Below are 18,419 nucleotides of genomic sequence, written 5' to 3'. Positions count from 1 at the left end.
CCCCTCTTGATAGTACGGCCATCTATCCTAAACCCGGTCACAAACTTCTCTACACACCTATGACCGGTGAAATAAAATGCCCTAGGTTATACCTTTGCCTTACGCATTCCATTCCATCTCCTCCAATATCGATGCAACACATGCACCAACACGATCAACAATGATATGATCCACTTCATATCATCACGTGATCATATTGGTTCATCGATCTTGACTTCACTTGCTTTTCACCGTTGCCTTCGTTCATCAGCGCCACGTCTTGCTCAAGCTTCATCGCCATGCGGTCCATCGCTCCAAAGCCTCCGACTTGCCCTTCACGCTTGCAATCGGTCCATCAAACCAAGTCTTGTCTTGATCTTCTCTACCTTGATCATATGACTCAATGTCATGTCTCATATGCAATGAGCTCCTTCATCATCACATGTGTGAGCTTTGCAACATCTACAAGCCATTTTCACCTTCATGGCATATGTTGCTCACACATATATACATGTGGATTAATCACCTGTGTATCTCACATAAACACAATTAGTCCACCTAGGTTGTCACTCAATTACCAAAACCACACGAGGACCTTTCAATCGCCTCCTTTTTGGTAATTGATGACAACTCTACAAAGATATGGAAATTAAGCTCTTTTAGATTCATGTTGCTTGCCCAAGCAATTTTACCGTGTGAAAATAATTTTGGACAAGTACCACAAACCTAAAATGGTAGTATTTGCTCCCCATATATATGTGCTAGAGTGTTTGATTTGAAGCTCGTACATATGCATAGATTAAAATTGTGGGAGAGTAATTACTACCAAATGATGCTAAGGTGTATAGAATAAACCTTTGAAGCATGTACCAATCGGAGTTGCACCTTTAAGTTCATCCTTAGCACCATGGTTAGCTAGATATCACTTGGAAATAAAAGCACTAGATACCTTGTGAGATCAACATTAAAAGCAAGGTACTAGCATCACTTGAAAAGCATACCAAGTGTCTAGCTATCATCCTATGCATGCTAGTTATCAAATCATCATTCAAGTTCTACAACTAGCATACACCACACAAGCATGCATATTGAATTTGAAAGCTTATGCAATGCAAGCAAGCACATGAATATGCACATATCAAATGCCATCAATCAAAGTTCATGAGCTTGCTCCCCGTTCATGAGCTTGCTCCCCCTACTTGTGTGCTTCTCTTGTCCAAGAAATTTTGATCCATCTCTTTTCTTCAATGTTGCTCTCTCTTTGTCCATATCCATGTTCAACCTCTACTTCTTTGAGCTTTTATATCTTATCTCTCCCCCTTGTATAATCTACATCACCGTTGGGCAGAAATAGAATTAATGCATGGAAAAACTTATGAATAAACATTATAATATTGCTATTATCAACGTTGGTCCAAAAAATAACAATATTATAATTTGCTGACTAAAAATAACTGATCTTCAAATTAAATTCTCCTGTTGGTTCGAATTTAATTAGAAGATGATAAACTTTAACATTACAGCGGGAACATGAAAAAATAATTTATCTACTTTTCAGAAGCATTTTACTGTACTCATCTACTCTCTAAAAAATTATCCCGTTGGTTCAAATTTTGACAGAGATTTAAACTAGACAAAAGCATCAAAAATTTGCTTCTGAAAATAATAAAACAAAAACTCTGCGTTTACTGTTCAGTCGGCCCGGCCTGGTGAAACAGTACGCGGCCCATCTCTTTTTTGTATCCGTGCGCGTGGCCCAGTGGCGGCTCAACACGGCGCGCGCGCCTGCTCCCCTGCGCCCAGGCCGCAACCTGGGCCTAGGCCGGGAATCTCCAATCCCGCCTTAGCCGCTTTTGGCCTGATTCGTTCTAAGTCGTCGATCTTCATCCGACGGCTAGGCGTCATTCTCGCGAGATCAAAACTCCTCCGCCGTGGCGGTGCGCCATAACCCTAGCTCATTCGCGTTCTTTCTCTCCCCCTCTCTTCTCTCTCACCCGGCGGCGTCCGAAGCGGCCACGCAAGGCAACCGGAGGAGGAGTGCGGCGCCGGAGCGAACTCCCCTTCACCGGAGCGCGCGTTCCACAGTGGGTGAGCACGCCCGCCGTCGACTAGTCTCGCGTCGGTGCCCTGAGCCCGCGCGCCGACGACCCTACGTCGAGCGGCGGCTCGTCCCAATCTACCCGCACAACGGCGGTGGTGACGTGCGGCGGGCAGTCCGGGTAGGTCCTCCCTTTCTTCGTCGTTACTCTCTTGCGGTTAGGGTTAGGGTTTCGTGTTGAGTTAGGGTTTCGATCCGATTGGCAAATCGAGTCCCCTCCTTCTACTTTTTTGTTCTGATCTACTCCAAGAGCTAGATCTGCACCTAGTTAGGCGTCTGATACCATTGATAGTACTAACAGGATCCACTAGACATAGGTCTAGCATGTAGAACTAGCATTGGAAAGAAATAGTAAACCCTAGAACGTAATCTAGTGCGAGCAAACAGAGAGAGAGATGCGGGGTGGCAAACCATCGGCCGCCTTCGCAGAAGACGAGCTAGCCATCGCGGTGCTTGTCGATGAGGCGGTGAAGTCCGGCGGTGAAGGCGCGGTCACAGTTGTGGCGGTGCAGAGACGGCGGTGGCCGATGGCGGTGCTTCCCGTCATTGGCAGCGCCCCATCTCTAGATCGGCTAGGGTTAGGATGTAGGTGGGGTTTCTGGCGGCGTAGGTGAATCTCATGCCTTGTGCCCCGGCCTCACCGTCCTTTTTATGACGCTGTGCGACGGGGCTCACCAATCATAAAACGGTTGGGCGTTTCCGATCAGGGCGTGGATCAAGGGCCCAATTGATCGTTGGGCCAAGTTGGTGGAGAGATCAACATAACACTACATTGTTAGTACTTAGTACATAATTTATGTGAGTAGCTAGGTAGCTAGTGATACCAGTAATCAGGCATTTGCAGAAGGATCAAGATTCAAGCAGGGGCTTGTGCCGTGCATGCACCCTGCTGCCTGCTGCCAAGTCATCAGATCCAGATCCAGGTCTTGTGTGGTGCTGTCTAGTAATTAAAGTCTAAAATGGTTACGTGTCTTGCATTGCCTGGAATTCATGTGCATTTCTGCCTAAAATGTGTGCTTATATACGACAAGTAATGTTATTGTTGTGGTGTGTTCCTCTGCCTGCCTTACCTGTCAGTCAAACTAAAAGGAGACAAAATTTCGCGGTCTCAGTAGTAGTCAGTACTGGATGACCGGCAAGGTGGAGTAGGTGCGCATCCATCTGACGATCTCCATCCCAGTGGCGACTAGCGTGCTGTGTGCTCTGCTTCTCGATCACCGTCCCTGTGGTATCTGAATTCCGAAGAAATCAATTTTAGCGATCTGGTGCAGCAGAGCCCCGTACGTGTTGCTGGGACGGCTTCCATGTTGGCAACGCCGTGGCCAGCCCTTGTGCGTAAAGTTTACTCCATATTCCATTTGAATGTTTATACACGTACATAAAGTATTAAATATATATTAAAAAATAATTAATTATATAGTTTATGATTAATTTGCGAGACGAATCTTTTAAGTCTAATTAGTCCATGATTTGACAATACGATGCTACAGTAACATTGTGCTAGTGACAGATTAATTAGGATTAATAAATTCATCTCACGGATTAATTTTCTCGTGTGGTTATTAAAAAATTGCTAAAAAATATGGTGCTACGTACACACATGTCCAGATGAATTAATTTAATTGACCCTCTAAAATATTTTTGATGTTTTATGACATATTATTTAGTTTCTCGTGTGGTTATTAAAAATTTGCATTGATTCAAGTTTAATTTATTTTGTTTTTTTCTAAAAAAGAATTAGATTGTCGTCCCAACCATATAGTTTTAAAAGTCACAAGTCTCTTATATAAAATATTATCCTCTGTCTCTAACCAAGGTTTTGCCGCTAATTTGAACAAGTACATTGGTGTTAACCTCATGTATTGACACATAATTTTGATACTGCTTTAAGCTATTATCTTGTAGTGCATTTACAATGCATTAGATTTTTGCATACAAAAATTATTTGGCCCCATTTGGCTTACCCTATATTCGGCTTGTTTTTTCAGCTGGAACAGTGTTTTTCTCTCACAACAATTCAGCCAGAACAGCGTTTTTCAGCCATTTTCAGCCAAGATTCAGCAAGCCGAACGGGGCTATTATTATGACTAGTCTTATATAGTGTCAGGATTTAGCTTATAATCGAGTTGATTGATTTGTGAAACACCTCTCTAATCCCTAACCTCTTACAATTTCCAACATGTCAATCCATGAGTTGGCCTACAAATGAAATTAGCGACGCGTACCAATGTACTCCATTCGTTCTAAATTATAAGTTGTTTTGATTTTTTTGTTTAATCCATTTAACTACGTATCTTGACATATTATCATATCTAGTAGTAAAATGGATGTACCAAAAAAAGTTAAAGACTTTTAATTTAGAACCGAGGGAGTATATACCTAAATGTCTGCTGTGTTTTTTTTTGGGAGAATCGTTATCTTTATACCTGGGCTCCGGTCCCTCTACTCGTTATCGATCCACGCCTCTTGTCTTCGCATGCACGCTTGGATCGTTGTCTCTCAGAGATATTTTTGAAGGAAAGTCTCTCAGAGATATTGCCTGGACAGACAATCGATCATAGTTACAAAGTGTTCAAAATCGGACGCCCAGGAAGATTACATGGCCAAACAACTTTACCACACCTCCATCCAAACATGCACTCGCTATGCTTCGGGCCGCTCCATTTGATTTTTTTTTTAATTTTAACCTTTGAAACTAATTTTAAATCTAACACGTTCGATTTTTATTTTTTAAAACTAACACTTTTGGCCGCGCCTATTGCCCTGGCGCGGCTAAATGTCTGTGCCGCGCTATGCATGGTGGCGCGGCACAGGGCTGACGTTGCGGCGACCAGGAGCGATGACCGCTGACGGGGCAGGCGCGGCAGTGCCGCGCCAGGGGTCATGGCGCGGCTGGGCCAAATAAAACCCCGCAGCCAGTCATGCCAGCCTGAGCAGCAAGCCTGCCCGCCGTGCCCGCCGCCAACTCGACGGTACCTGGACGGTTTAATCGGAACGCGTCGCGCCGATGGTGGGAGTTGTTGTAAGTATTGTTTGACGTAAAATGAATAGTGAATTTATTTTTATATTTTGTTAATTTTTTTTCAAGGCCGAATAGAGAAATTTATAAGTCAATTGATATTTTTTCCGTCTTTCATAATACGGTTAAACACCATGTTAACTAATCGATTACGAAAAATTGGATCGGATTGAAACGAATATTTTTTGAAAGCCGTTTTTTGAACTAGTTGTTACTTAATCTCGCAAGCAATGATGTCGCGATGCATTGAAACGAATATGAAGCAAATAACATAAATTGACAAGCTGCCATATAAGTTTGACTTAAGTTCGATATAACATAACCAAATAAGCCTGCAAGTTTCGGACCCCAATAATAGTTCGACCTAACAAACTAAGACCCAGGAGTGTAAGGATTCCTCGGACGTCTATGTCTCTTCGGATTTGTTGGCAACACATTGGGAGTTTAGCCAACGTCGGTGCGGTCGCGTCGCCGGTGCGTATGGCTTGTACCCTGCAAGTATGTGATATGCACGATTACTTAGAATTCTTTGTGATCGTTAGTTTATGTAGCCTACGTATTTAAAGAAACTACCTTTGTTAGTACCTGTGATGCTCCTTGGGTGCCAAGCGGGGCACCGCCTAGCTGAGACATGTCGATCTCGTCCTGCGGCCAATCTTCCCACTCGTCATCGTCGTCGTCGTCGTCCTCGATTGCAGGGTCCTTCCCAGCGCTATAATATGGTGGTGTACGCACTGCGGAAGTGGCACATGTCACCGGCTGAGAAGAGCCGGCTGGCGTCCTCAAAGAGGCTGAAGACGTACCACCCGACTGCGCTGGGAGCGGCGGTTTCTTATAAGGAGTGTCCATGCAGCTCAACTTTTGAGCTAGCTTCCTGCAGCTCTTCTTCACCTTCTGCATAAATAGACGTTAAAGTTAGCGCATTTCACAAACGCATATACACTAAAGAAATAATTTCGGAACAGACTAGTTTATGTTTACCTCCACAAAAGCCTCGAGAACACCTGGCCCCTGCCCTCTAGACTCGTGAAGCCGGCACGCTGCTTCGTTGGACAGTCTCGATAATTATGTCGTCTGGGTTTAGAAACGCGGTTGAACATTTTTAGTATACATAATTAATACCAAATGGATAACAAATTATACCATTCAAGTATCTTACCACGTATCTTTGTATCGGGGTTCTCTGTAGCTGTGTGTCCTCTCTAGTGGCAACGTCGTACACATCTTCGATCATATCTTCCTCCGAGTCCTCGTCAATCGCCTCCTCAGTGTACGGGGGCTTGATATGTGTCCTCGTAGACCTGTGAAGCCAGTGCAGGTACTCATCGAAGGTGTGCTGGTCGTGTGGAGGACCCGCATGGACCGGCTGCCGTTCCCTGGTCTCCTACAAGTGGATGTACGTGTTGTGTGTCACGCGCCAATCCTTGGTCTTGTACCTCTTCCTGCAGTCAAACCTGCAACAAAACGATGTTAGTTCTACCACACACACCTCTGGATTATAGCTCTGTTATTAATAAGTAACGCACCCGTGCAATACTTGGTTGGTGGAGTAAAGCGGTGGTGGACAGCCTGTCATTCTTCCAAACTGTCTACAGACCCTAATGGGGTAGTGAATCTCGACCACGTGGAAGAAAATAAGAGGGACGTTGCAGCAATACTCCACTGACTCGTCCCTAGTGACAGGACTGAGACAGTTCTGGAACTCCGGAGCATCCCAAGGACACCAATGCACCTGAACATTTCATAATTGAGTTAGGCTGTGATATAGTGTAGATCGAACAAGACACATGTATGATAGTAAAAAGAGCGTAACCTGGTGCTGTGTCAGGACGTCGAGACCGTTCGTGTACTCTCTGTACTTGCGCCTCGCATTCCCTCTAACTAACTCTGATTCCGTCCAGATAAACAGAGCTGTAGGGAGTGTATCCTGCCCGTTCCATTGCTGCATTGAACACGATAATGAATTAGCCATTAATAAACTCATCATATGTAACCATATCGAAGAATATAATGAAAGTACTTACCGGTAAACCCATATTAAGGGGCCTCCCAACGGGCCATCGTTCCCAACACCAAACCTAGAGTAGGTATGAGCAACCCCCAAGGTTCGCATACCCTGAGGTGCGACGGCAGGCAACGCATAGCTGTTGATACGTCCATGCCAGAACAACGCTGCCCCAGCTATACGCCGCTATGTTCTCCCACGGCTGGCGTAGTATGTCAAGAAAGATCCAGCTGATGGTGTTGCCCGAGGCATCTGGAAAGAGGAAAGCACCAAGAAAGTGCCAGAGCCACACTCGAGCGAACCTGTCGATCTGAGTCTCCTCAGCCTGTGGGTCCAAGTAATCAAAGCGCTCCGTGATCCAGGACGACGAAACACCAGAAGTTTTCCTGAAATTTACTAAAGAAAATAAGACCCGATGGCTGCAGGAAAGCGATGCAAATATTAAATAGGCTTGAATTTCTCACTTATTTTTCTTGGAAGCCTCGTCGTCCGGTGGAACAAAGCCAGTAAACTAAGCCACCAGCTCCCTCCAGTGATCGTTGTCAACTATCCCTGTCACTGGAAGTCCCCCCAACCGAAGGCCTAAAATAGCCTTCACGTCCTGCAACGTCAAGGTCATCTCGCCACAAGGTAGGTAGAACGTGTGGGTCTCAGGCCTCCACCTGTTATAAGAATAGAAAGACTGTTAGTTGCCTCAAATTTGTTACAAAAAAGTTTACGTATAAAGAATGCACTCGCACCTGTCTACAGCTACGATAAGTAGTGCTGGGTCAAGGGGCGGAAGACCGTGGTTGACAACACGGACAAGCTCGAGGAAGCCGGCACGCCGTATGTACGGCGCGTAACGCTCGTCCCACTGGTGCGCCCTGGTGTGCGTGCAGGGCCTCAAAGGAGGCAAGGCCACCTCTGCATCGTTGTCACTCAAGATGTGTGCTCGGTGCTGGCCGTCGTACTCCACCTCAAGAATGGGGTACAACAGGTGCTGCATGGGATGGGCCATCCTGTTATAAATTGATAAACAAAGCGTTAGAGTACTCAAATTAACAAAATTCAAATTAACATTATATAGCATTGCAAAGTAAAATATTCACTCTAACCCAAAATAAATTGGCACAAGGATAGGATAAACAAGCGCGCAAAAGAGGTAAAGCCCGATGGTCATGTGCTAGGGACGTGGATAGAGGCTAGAGATCGTAGTATGACAAAGCCATCCAAGAAGCGAAGGAGCCAGTTACGCTCTACGTTACGGCCACGGCGGGATGAACCTACGATCGAAACGTTCGAATGGAATACGATCCCTCGACCGGCTCGCTACAATCCCTAACTAAATAACTAACTATAAACTAAATAATAACCGGATCTACCAGTGACAACCGCATAGCTACAATCCCTAACTAAATCAATAACTACAAACTAAATAACAAATACCTAATCAATCCCTAAATCCAAAATCCAACCTAAAAATTAAAACTATATACGTATGTCACAAACTAATTATGCTAAAACAATAATAATCATAATAACATTAAACCGAGAGGGAGGTACCTTAGGAGCGGGCGGCTTCGACGCGCCGAGGTTCGTGGCGCGGCCGGCGCGGGTGCTGCGAGGGCGAGGGCTGTCCGAGTGGCCGGCGAGGGCGCTGGAGGCGGGCGCGGTGTGGGCGCGGGCAGGCGCGGGCGCTGGAGGCGGGCGATGGCCGGCGGCGGGGCGTGTCGGCTGGCTGGCGGCGCGGGCGGGCGGGCAGGGGTGCGTGCGGCCGGGAGCTCGGCCGTGGGGTTTTATTTGGCCCAGACGCGCCATGACCCCTGGCGCGGCACTGTCGTGCCAAGATGGGTGACGCGGCAGGCCCTGTCCCGTCAGCGGTCATCGCTCCTGGTCGCCGCCACGTCAGACCTGTGCCACGCCACCATGCATGGCGCGGCACAGGCATTTGGCCGCGCCAGGGCAATAGGCGCGGCAAAAAGTGTTAGTTTTAAAAAAACGGACGTGTTAGATTTAAAATTAGTTTCGAAAAAGGTTAAAATTAAAAAAAAATCCTCCATTTTAGGCCTGGTTTAGTTCCAAAAAATTTTCGCCCCAAACTATCACATCGAATCTTACGGCACATGCATGGAGTATTAAATATAGACGAAAAAAAACTAATTGCACAGTTTGGTTGGAAATTGCGAGACGAATGCTTTAAGACTAATTAGTCCATGATTAGCCATAAGTGCTACAGCAACTAACATGCGCTAATGATAGATTAATTAGGCTTAATAAATTCGTCTCGCAGTTTCTAGGCGAGCTATGTGATTAGTTTTTTTATTAGTATCCAAAAACCCCTTCCGACATCCCCGAAACATCCGATGTGCCATCCAAAAATTTTTATTTCGCGAACTAAACAGAGCCTTAAAAGAACAATTTTGCACTAGTGTTCTCTCTCTCTCTCTCTCTCTATATATATATATATATATATATATATATATATATATATATCTCTCTCTCTCTCTCTCTCTCTCTCTCTCTCTCTCTGCAATATGCATGCTTTGATTTGTATTCCATTCACAAGGTATTTTCACAACGACAATTCCATCTTTACAGTCGTGGAGACCAATCTTTTCCATCATACAAGGATTTCAAGACTATATATGCACAGGGCACATCAGGGAAGTTAGCTAACGACCTGAGGAGAAGCCATAGCTACAAACTATCGTACGTACAGAGGCATCATTTTCATATCACCTGGCAACCTTCACGCCGCGCAAGTCTGTTGCACGGCGGCTGCGGCGCCACCGGCCGCCCGCGTTTCCACTGACGACGCCGGCGGCGCCGACGCCTCCATCTTGGCAATGCCGCCGTGGTGAGGCAGGCCGAACCCGCCTTCCATCCCGTCGTCGTCGTAGTAGGCGACGCGGTCCCTGCGCGGTCGAGGCCGCAGGTACTTCTTGGTGCAGACCTGCCCCACGAGGCAGGAGATCACCAGCAGCGCCGCGATCACTCCCAGCACCACGAACACCGGCGTGTACGACCCGCCGCCCCCGCCGTCGCCGGCGGCCAGCGACGGCGCCTGCTGCTGCAGCGGGCGCGTGCCGCCGGCGGGGAAGAGTGGCGCCGCCGTCGTCGAGGACGACATCGCTCGTTGCTAGTCCTATACTACCTGCTAGTGCTAGCTTGCTTGCTTGCTTCGGATCCAATTCCTTTCCTCAATCTGGCCAGCATACAGCACAGCCTGTGATCGTGCACACGGAGGCTTTTAGTTATTTGCGGCGCCCTGGCTGCATGGATATGCTTGGAGTGAGCTTAAAGGCTGCGGCTACATAGTGTGGACGGGGAGGTTTGGATCTTGCAGACTTGCAGTGCAGGGGTCTGCATCTTTGCAAGCGTGCCCCTTTTGGCCATGGCAAAGCTAAGGATCCGACATGCCGCTACGTGTCAGTATATTAGTTCAGTTTGCCCAGAGAATCTTTATCTGAAGAAAAAGGTTCGCCCAGAGAATGAATGAGAATTTGGTGTGAGTTCATAGCAGTAGAACAAACAAAGAGTTCTATCAGGTGTCAGGATGCTGGGGATTCGTTTTAGCCTGAATCTTGAGGAGTGGAGAGAGGCATATGCCTTATTAGCCATTCCAAAGGATACACTAATCGTGACAGGCTCGTGCCGCGTAATATGCAATGTCAGCACGTCCCAGCCAGATGTGTCAACCTGTGCTTGGATGAAGAGAAGCTCAAGTGACGCCACGTCATCCGTCAGCTACACGGTTGAGTTGCAAGTCAAAGTCAACGGCAAGCGATGAGAGAGAGAGGGGAGAAATACATGCGTCTAGAAAAGGGATGGATAAGATCAAGGTTGGCTTAGATTTTTTTTATATAAATATTGTTCTTTATTTTTCAATAGAAATAGTAACACTGTTCTTTGGAGATAAGATCATAGTTATTTTTCTAATTAACTTACGTACTGTTGTTTCCTGTATTTTTCCTATGTGGTTCATCCAAACATCCTGTATTTTTCCTACGTGGTTCATCCAAAGTACAAAATTCATGTTTCTGAATCCTCCGTTTTCTACCTCCATTTTCCCATGTTGTTCCTGGGCCCTAACAAAAATGGCTCGACCCTAGCTCTTCAACGTGGAACAGCTTTCTCTGATGGAGATAGAGTTATATTAGAAAATGTTTAACAAAAATGGCTCCGGCCACAATTTTGTAGCACTTTTTTCGGCTAACTTTTCTATAAAAAATGTTCTTAGCTCCTCCGGGCTCCTCGCAAGGAGTCGTAACAGATGCCGTTTGTCAGAGCTTCTTGCAAAGAGAGGCAAGAAGTCAAAGCCGGACCCTGATCTCAACAACATTGCTCACTCAATCCAAGCATGCATGCTCCGACTAAGCAGATAAGGGCAAGGGGCAGACCTTATTTATGTGCAGAACCACACTGCAGCAAGTTCGCTTATTCGATGAAACCCAAACATCGTAGCCACCTAGCTTATATATACATGCTCTCTTGGCGCATGAGTTCCTCGCTCGTTATATATACGTACTACTCTGCTCGCTCGAGGTACCTGCGCTCTTATGGGGATGGGATGTCCTGCTCCTCTGTCTTGGCCAGCTTCCCTTTCTTTGCCTCGTAATCCTTCACGGCGGCCTTGATTGCATCCTCAGCGAGCATGCTGCAATGGAGCTTTACCGGTGGAAGAGACAGGTGCTTCGCAATCTCGCTGCAAAAATGGAAAGACGTAGACAGATGTATCAGTACAACTCCAAGAAATATGGAATGGGACGACGAATTCCAGGCCGATTCATAACTCACGTGTTTTTGATGGCTACTACTTCCTCCATTTGCTTGCCCTTGACCCATTCGGTAGCTGTAACACAGCAGAAATGAATAAGGAACCAACTATATGTTCAAAAAATGGGTATAAAATTATAAGGAAAAAATGCTAGGAGGAAAAAAAACACTGATGGATGAAATCAAGTCAGTAAAATAAAAACTAAGCAGGTATGGCATGGCAGACTTCTGCACGGTGAGCTGTGTGGAGGTTGAGCCATCCAAACGCAGATACGAAATGGCATGGCAACTGAGCATCGATACCTAGTAGTGTGAGTTCTACTGTTCTAGGCTCGACATGCGCTATACAAAACACTGAGCGTACGTAAAAAGTAGTATTATAACCTGCAAAATATAAGCATACAGTCATTTAACCTTGTGACCTTCTTTAGTCTAAAAGGGTCATATCCAAGTGCATAATTCACCCAAATAGATAACTTATAAATTATGGTAACAACATTGTTAGTTGTAAAACCACAATATTATATTAGCTAAATCACCAAAAGTATGTCCGTTATGGCAAAATCAGCACCCCTGCTTGGTTGAATATAAGATTGATGGTGGCTCCACATAAGCTGCATAAACTAAAGTTGTGAAGTGGATGCAATTGCCAAAAGAAGAAGTAAACCCACAGTGTTCATAGCTGGAATAGCTCAGTTGGTTAGAGCGTGTGGCTGCTAACCACAAGGTCGGAGGTTCAAGCGCCGCTTTTTTTTCTTTTTTATTAGTTTAGTGGGCCCAAGTTTTTACAGCAATATTAAGATATTCCCTTACTGTTTTTACCTCAAAATGGATATGTAGTTCTTTCAGACTTTGCTATCTACTAAATGAAAAGGCACTGCACCTACCAGTTCTATTTTTTTTTTAAAAAAAGATATGTAGTTCTGAACACCTGGCACTAGTAAACTAATCAACCATATGAACAAGGTTTTTGTTCACAATGGATTTAAGTTCTGAACACCTTCTTTTTTTTTTTTTGAGAAAATTTAAGTTCTGAACACCTGGCAGACCGACACAGCGAACAAGGTTTTTGTTCACAATGGATCTAAGTTCTGAACACCGTATGAAGTTTTTTTTGTTCATTATCTTCCTATTATTATTTTTCAGAGTATATGAACCAGGACGCCTTACAGGCTCACAAGAGACTTCAGCCAGAACAAAGAACTTAGTCAGTCAATGCCATAACTATGGACTACTACTAAATAGTAAGTGATTACCACAGAAACACAATTGTGACTCTGGTACTCATCTCAACATTTAGTAGCGCCCAATTGTTAATGAAAACCAATGTGATGCCATTCGTTTTCAAATTGTAAGTTGTTCTATTTTTCTATTATGTATCTAATTACACTATGTTTAAATACACAATTAAAGCCATGTATCTATAAAACATAAGTACTTTTTTTTTAAAAAAAAACCTTCAGTTTCTACTAAGACTACTAAGACAGGAAAAGATCTGCACGTCCCGCGGAAACTACACTGACCATGTGCTTCAACAAAAGAGCTATCCATGTTGTGTAATCTATATTTGACTATTTTAGAAAAAAAGCGAGAGTCCAATAACTATTGTATCTACCTTTCTAAAATAGCAAGTCATGTATCCCGAAATTTTCGCATACTAGATATAGCTTGCATGTGCCGCTAGCCATTCGCCTCACTCTATTGGAAAGGCGGTTGGAGTTTTCTATTTTTTTGGCCGAGGTTTCTATTTTAAAGGTCGGCTAAATTATGAGTTTAGCTATCTATTTTTATCAACTCTATTAGAGTCCCATTCTAATTTTCCAGTTTAATTATCACGATCAGCTACGGTTTCTCTTTCTTGTCGCTATCACCGCACAGAAGAAAGGTCTCGTGACTTAATAATCACGAATTTTGCATGAACAATCTACTCCTGCGCGACACGGAATAGGAAGCTGGCTCTGCTCACCGACGGAGGAGGACGCGATGGCGGAGCCGCAGCCGAAGGTCTTGAAGCGCGCGCCGACGATCCTGCCGGACCCCTCGTCGACGCGGATCTGCAGCTTCATGACGTCCCCGCACGCCGGCGCGCCGACGATCCCCGTGCCGACGTCCGCGTCGTCCTTGTCGAAGGACCCCACGTTGCGCGGGTTGTTGTAGTGGTCCACCACCCGCTCGTGGTACCCTCTGCTCCTGCCCACGACCGCGGGCGCAGCCTCGCCGCCTCCTACGCCGAGAAGCCGCCTGCCCGCCGCGCGCAGTATCATGGCCATCGATAAGGCTCGGAGCTCGGATGAGGCGTCTCTGGATTCCCCTCCCGTTCTCTGCCCCCTCGGTTCCGTTCGGCTCCTTGGTGTGATCGTGTCGCGCGATGGGGACGAAAAGGAATGGAGAGAAGAGGCGTGTCATGGTTGGGCCCGGTACGCGGGGGATCGAAACGTGGCGCGTTGGGCCCGCAATGGCTAAGGATAATGGGCTGTGAAGGCAACGCGTGTACGAGGTGTGTACGTGGCGGACCGCAACGGGCGGCCATGAGGCGGTTCGCCCTGGTTGTGTATGGGCTTTTACTGGGCTCGCTTTGGACCTGGTTGCTATTTTATTATGGGCTGGCCCTTGAAGGGCTAAGTTCGTTTTTGGGCCATATAGAACCTTGGGCCACATAATTCGAGCGCTGAGAGCTACTCGAGCACCCCGAATATTGAATACACAAACTCATCCGTGCCTCGAATTTATCTCACCATCAAATATCATCGAGTAAAACTCTAACTGTAGTAGGTTAAAAAAACTCTCACTGTAGTAATCCCTCTGTCATTTAAAATATGTAAATTAAACTATAAATTTCATATTTATAGAGAAGATCATCAACATTTATGACACATAAAATAGGTATACTATAAAAAATACAAGGTCAGTGTCAATATGAGTTTTATGTGAGTTCCATCTGCATTTAATAAACTGTCATATATGCATTTTGATGGCATGACAACATTAAAAAAAAGGAGAGAAAAAGTGAAGTTCATATACATGAAACTCTTCTGGCACGATCGTTAACGCTATATGAGTCATGAAATAAAATGTCTTTGAAACAATAGAATGAAACTATACATGAAGCAGATGAGTTTGTAGATCAATGGTAGGACTTCCAGCAGAGGAGCCACCCACCCAGGGTACGAATCCTGGGTGATGCACAATAAAAATCCCCTCGATGATGATGCCAGGGTTCGGGGGTTTTTGCGCGGTCGGAAGCTGTGGCTTTCCTCTTAATGAAAAACGGGTGGGGAAAAGAGCCCCCCCCCCACCCAAAGCGGTCGCGTTTTTTTAACTATGCGTGAAGAATGGATAGGTGTGTTCGCTGTAGCTTTAATCTGAAGTGAACCTTCATTCATGTCTTATTTTATTTTACATGATATGATATTTTTGAAAACAACGCCAGAAACTCTTAACTAAGAATAGCCTAAGTATTATTATGTAAACTTAGTTAAGAATAGATAATTTAACTCAGAAGAAAGCTGAGATGATATTCTTTTGACTAATTTGTCATTTGTGGATGGCTGTAAGTTCCTAGTCGACAGGGCACTTTTGATATTCGCCCTGTTCGTTTGGACTGGTTTGGCTTATAAGCCATGCCTGAAAGTACTGTTGGCTGGTTTGGTGTGAGAGAAAAATACTGTTCGTTGGCTGATAAGTCATGGCTTATAAGCCAAATACGAGGAAGTGAAGAGGCTGGTTGTCTAATCAAGTAGCATTATATTGTCCCACTTGCAGTCTGATTGCTTATCTTTTTGGCTTCTATAGTCCATATGACACGCAGCATCGAAAGCGAACTCCTCATTTTTTAGATCGAACACGTTGCTATAAGGTTGGCCGCCAGAAAGCACACTGGCTAACCCATGAAGACCGCTACCTCACTGCTCTGAAAACGATTTTTCTTCAGTGACCCGTAAGCCTCCGGGTAACTGATCGATCACTTGCTGGAATAGGTGTCCCACGGTCCCACCTGGCTATAAATTTCCACATGTTGGGTCAGGTGATCTCACTGCAGCTGCAGCTAGCATAACACAAATCGACTACTAAGCCCCCATGACCAGCTGACCAGTGCCAGCTAGCATGAACATGAAGCTCGTTTTGCCTATCCTCCTCTTCCTGATACCAGAATTCAGTACCGTCATCAGTAGCAGCAATCCTCCACAGTTCGTCTACAACGGCTTCACCGGCAGCAACCTCACCCTAGACGGCTCGGCGAGGATCACGTCGGACGGCCTCATCGAGCTGACTAACGACACGTCCAGGATCAAAGGCCATGCCTTCTACCCGTCCCCGCTTCGCTTCCGCCATTCCCCGGACAGCACGGTGCAGTCTTTCTCCCTCTCCTTCGTGTTCGGCCTTTTCTCTTCGTTCTCTGACATCAGAGGCCATGGCCTTGCCTTCTTCATCGCCCCAAGCACTGATTTCACCGGTGCTTTCCCTATCCAATTCATGGGCCTTCTCAACTCTACTGACAACGGGAACTCAAGCAACCACATCTTTGCAGTTGAGCTTGACACCGTCCAGAACACAGAGTTTGGGGACATCGACAACAACCATGTCGGCATCGACATCAACAGCCTCAGCTCTCTCAAGTCCAGCACGGCTGGGTTCCATGACGACAGCAATGGAAGGTTCACAAACCTACAGCTCCATGGAAGTGGTCCAATCCAAGCTTGGGTGGAGTACGACGGAAACACGACACGGATCGATGTGACAATAGCACCCCTTGGCATGCAAAAACCTGTGAGGCCACTGCTCTCCTTAACCTATGACCTCTCAACGGTTATAACAGAGCAAGCATACATTGGTTTCTCATCTGCAACGGGCTTAAACACAGGGCATCACTCTGTGCTTGGCTGGAGTTTTGGCATGAATAGTCCAGCTCCAATCATTGACTCTGCAAAGCTACCCAAACTACCTTATCTCGGTCCAAGACCTCCATCTAGAATCCTAGAGATCACTCTACCGATTGCATCTGCGCTTTTCATATCACTTACCGGAACTATAGTTGTTCTACTTGTGAGGAGACATTTTAGATATAAGGAGGTGCATGAAGATTGGGAGGTCGAGTATGGTCCACACCGGTTCGCTTACAAGGATTTATACAACGCCACCAAAGGATTTAGTTCCAAGAACTTGATAGGGGTAGGTGGATTTGGTAGGGTGTACAAGGGAGTGCTTCCCACATCAAAATCAGAGGTTGCAGTAAAGAGGGTGTCGTATAACTCAATGCAGAGTACAAAACAGTTCATTGCTGAAGTTGTAAGCATGGGGCACCTCCAACATAACAATGTAGTGAAATTATTTGGGTATTGTAGGCGAAAAGGTGAGCTCCTTCTGGTGTATGACTATATGGTAAATGGAAGTCTTGACAGATACTTGTATGGTAAAGAGGGCAGGGCCATCCTTGATTGGGGACAGAGGTTTAGGATCATCAAAGGAATTGCAGCAGGGTTACTCTACCTCCATGAGGAATGGGACAAGGTTATAATACATCGCGATGTCAAACCAAACAATGTTCTTCTTGACAAAGAGATGAAAGCGCAACTGGGAGATTTCGGCCTCGCGAGGTTATATGATCATGGCACTGATCCACAGACCACACATGTTGTTGGCACAATAGGATACCTAGCTCCAGAGCTAGTACATAGAGGCAAAGCAACCACTCTTACTGATGTATTTGCCTTTGGAGTTTTTATTCTTGAGGTTACTTGTGGGAAAAAGCCGGTGACTGAAGACACCCAAGGCCATCAGCTCATGTTGGTCGATTGGGTGATTCAGAATTGGCATGAAGATAAACTCCTTGATGCTGTGGATATCAGACTCCAAGGTAACTATGATACTGCTGAGGTGTGCCTTGCATTGAAGTTAGGATTGTTGTGCTCTCACCCATTTCCGGATGCAAGGCCGAACATGCGGCAAGTCTTGCAGTATCTTGATGGTGACGTGCCACTACCAGAGCTATTGCCAGCACACTTTAGCTTTCATATGTTGACCTTAATGCAGGAAGGACAAATCGACTCGTCCACAATGTCATCATACCCATCACCGAGGATGATGGACTTTGGTTCAACATCCATCTCGCTAGATGGAAGATAATGAAGTGCTTTGCTTAGTAGTTCACTGCTTATCTCATTTAAGGCTTTACCATACAACTGTACCTGGGACAAATATATTCAGTGACCTAAGGATGTACATCCAACATACTCCTGGTAAAGCATATTAGTAGAAGAGGATTGTACTGAAAAATATGATGTTCTACATAGAGTTGCAAGGAAAATCCTATTGCTATTCAAACTCAATGCTTCATATTAAATCTATTTGAGATAGATATGCTTTTTGGCACATGGATGTACATGAGTAAATTATTATCTACATGTGTAGGACAAGTCATGAGAGATCAAGGACATGAAGAATACAAGTTCAACTAAATTATGATTGAAATATGTAAAAATATTTAGGACGCTAATACTTAAAATCCCGAAGATTGCAATATGTAGGGTTCACCAAACCAGCAATCAAGGACTTCCAACCCT

At 45.4% G+C, this 18,419-nt stretch overlaps 2 protein-coding genes and 1 long non-coding RNA gene across 3 annotated transcripts; 1 reads left to right on the top strand and 2 right to left on the bottom strand.

Annotated features, from left to right (window-relative positions):
- Nucleotides 1–6,751: 6,751 nt before the first annotated feature.
- Nucleotides 6,752–7,234, bottom strand: LOC136512755 (uncharacterized). The gene is made up of 3 exons (XR_010773193.1): nt 7,121–7,234; nt 6,910–7,038; nt 6,752–6,828 (listed from the first exon to the last, which is right to left on the bottom strand). It is a non-coding gene; the product is annotated as an uncharacterized lncRNA (long non-coding RNA).
- A 4,008-nt stretch (nt 7,235–11,242) lies between these two features.
- Nucleotides 11,243–14,232, bottom strand: LOC136513184 (iron-sulfur cluster assembly protein 1-like). The gene is made up of 3 exons (XM_066507173.1): nt 13,826–14,232; nt 11,881–11,935; nt 11,243–11,788 (listed from the first exon to the last, which is right to left on the bottom strand). The coding sequence occupies exons 1-3, from the start codon at nt 14,127–14,129 to the stop codon at nt 11,641–11,643; spliced, it is 507 nt and encodes a 168-aa protein (XP_066363270.1). The 5' UTR covers nt 14,130–14,232; the 3' UTR covers nt 11,243–11,640.
- Nucleotides 14,233–15,889: 1,657 nt separating this feature from the next.
- Nucleotides 15,890–18,180, top strand: LOC136512747 (L-type lectin-domain containing receptor kinase SIT2-like). The gene has a single exon (XM_066506743.1). It carries the CDS (start codon nt 15,964–15,966, stop codon nt 17,980–17,982), a length of 2,019 nt encoding a protein of 672 aa, XP_066362840.1. The 5' UTR covers nt 15,890–15,963; the 3' UTR covers nt 17,983–18,180.
- Nucleotides 18,181–18,419: the final 239 nt, after the last annotated feature.

The sequence above is a fragment of the Miscanthus floridulus genome, chromosome 16 (assembly GCF_019320115.1).
Source record: "Miscanthus floridulus cultivar M001 chromosome 16, ASM1932011v1, whole genome shotgun sequence".
In the NCBI taxonomy this organism is placed as follows: domain Eukaryota; kingdom Viridiplantae; phylum Streptophyta; class Magnoliopsida; order Poales; family Poaceae; genus Miscanthus; species Miscanthus floridulus.
The sequence above is the reverse complement of the archived record's forward strand: the minus strand, read 5'-3'. Positions and strand labels throughout refer to the sequence as shown.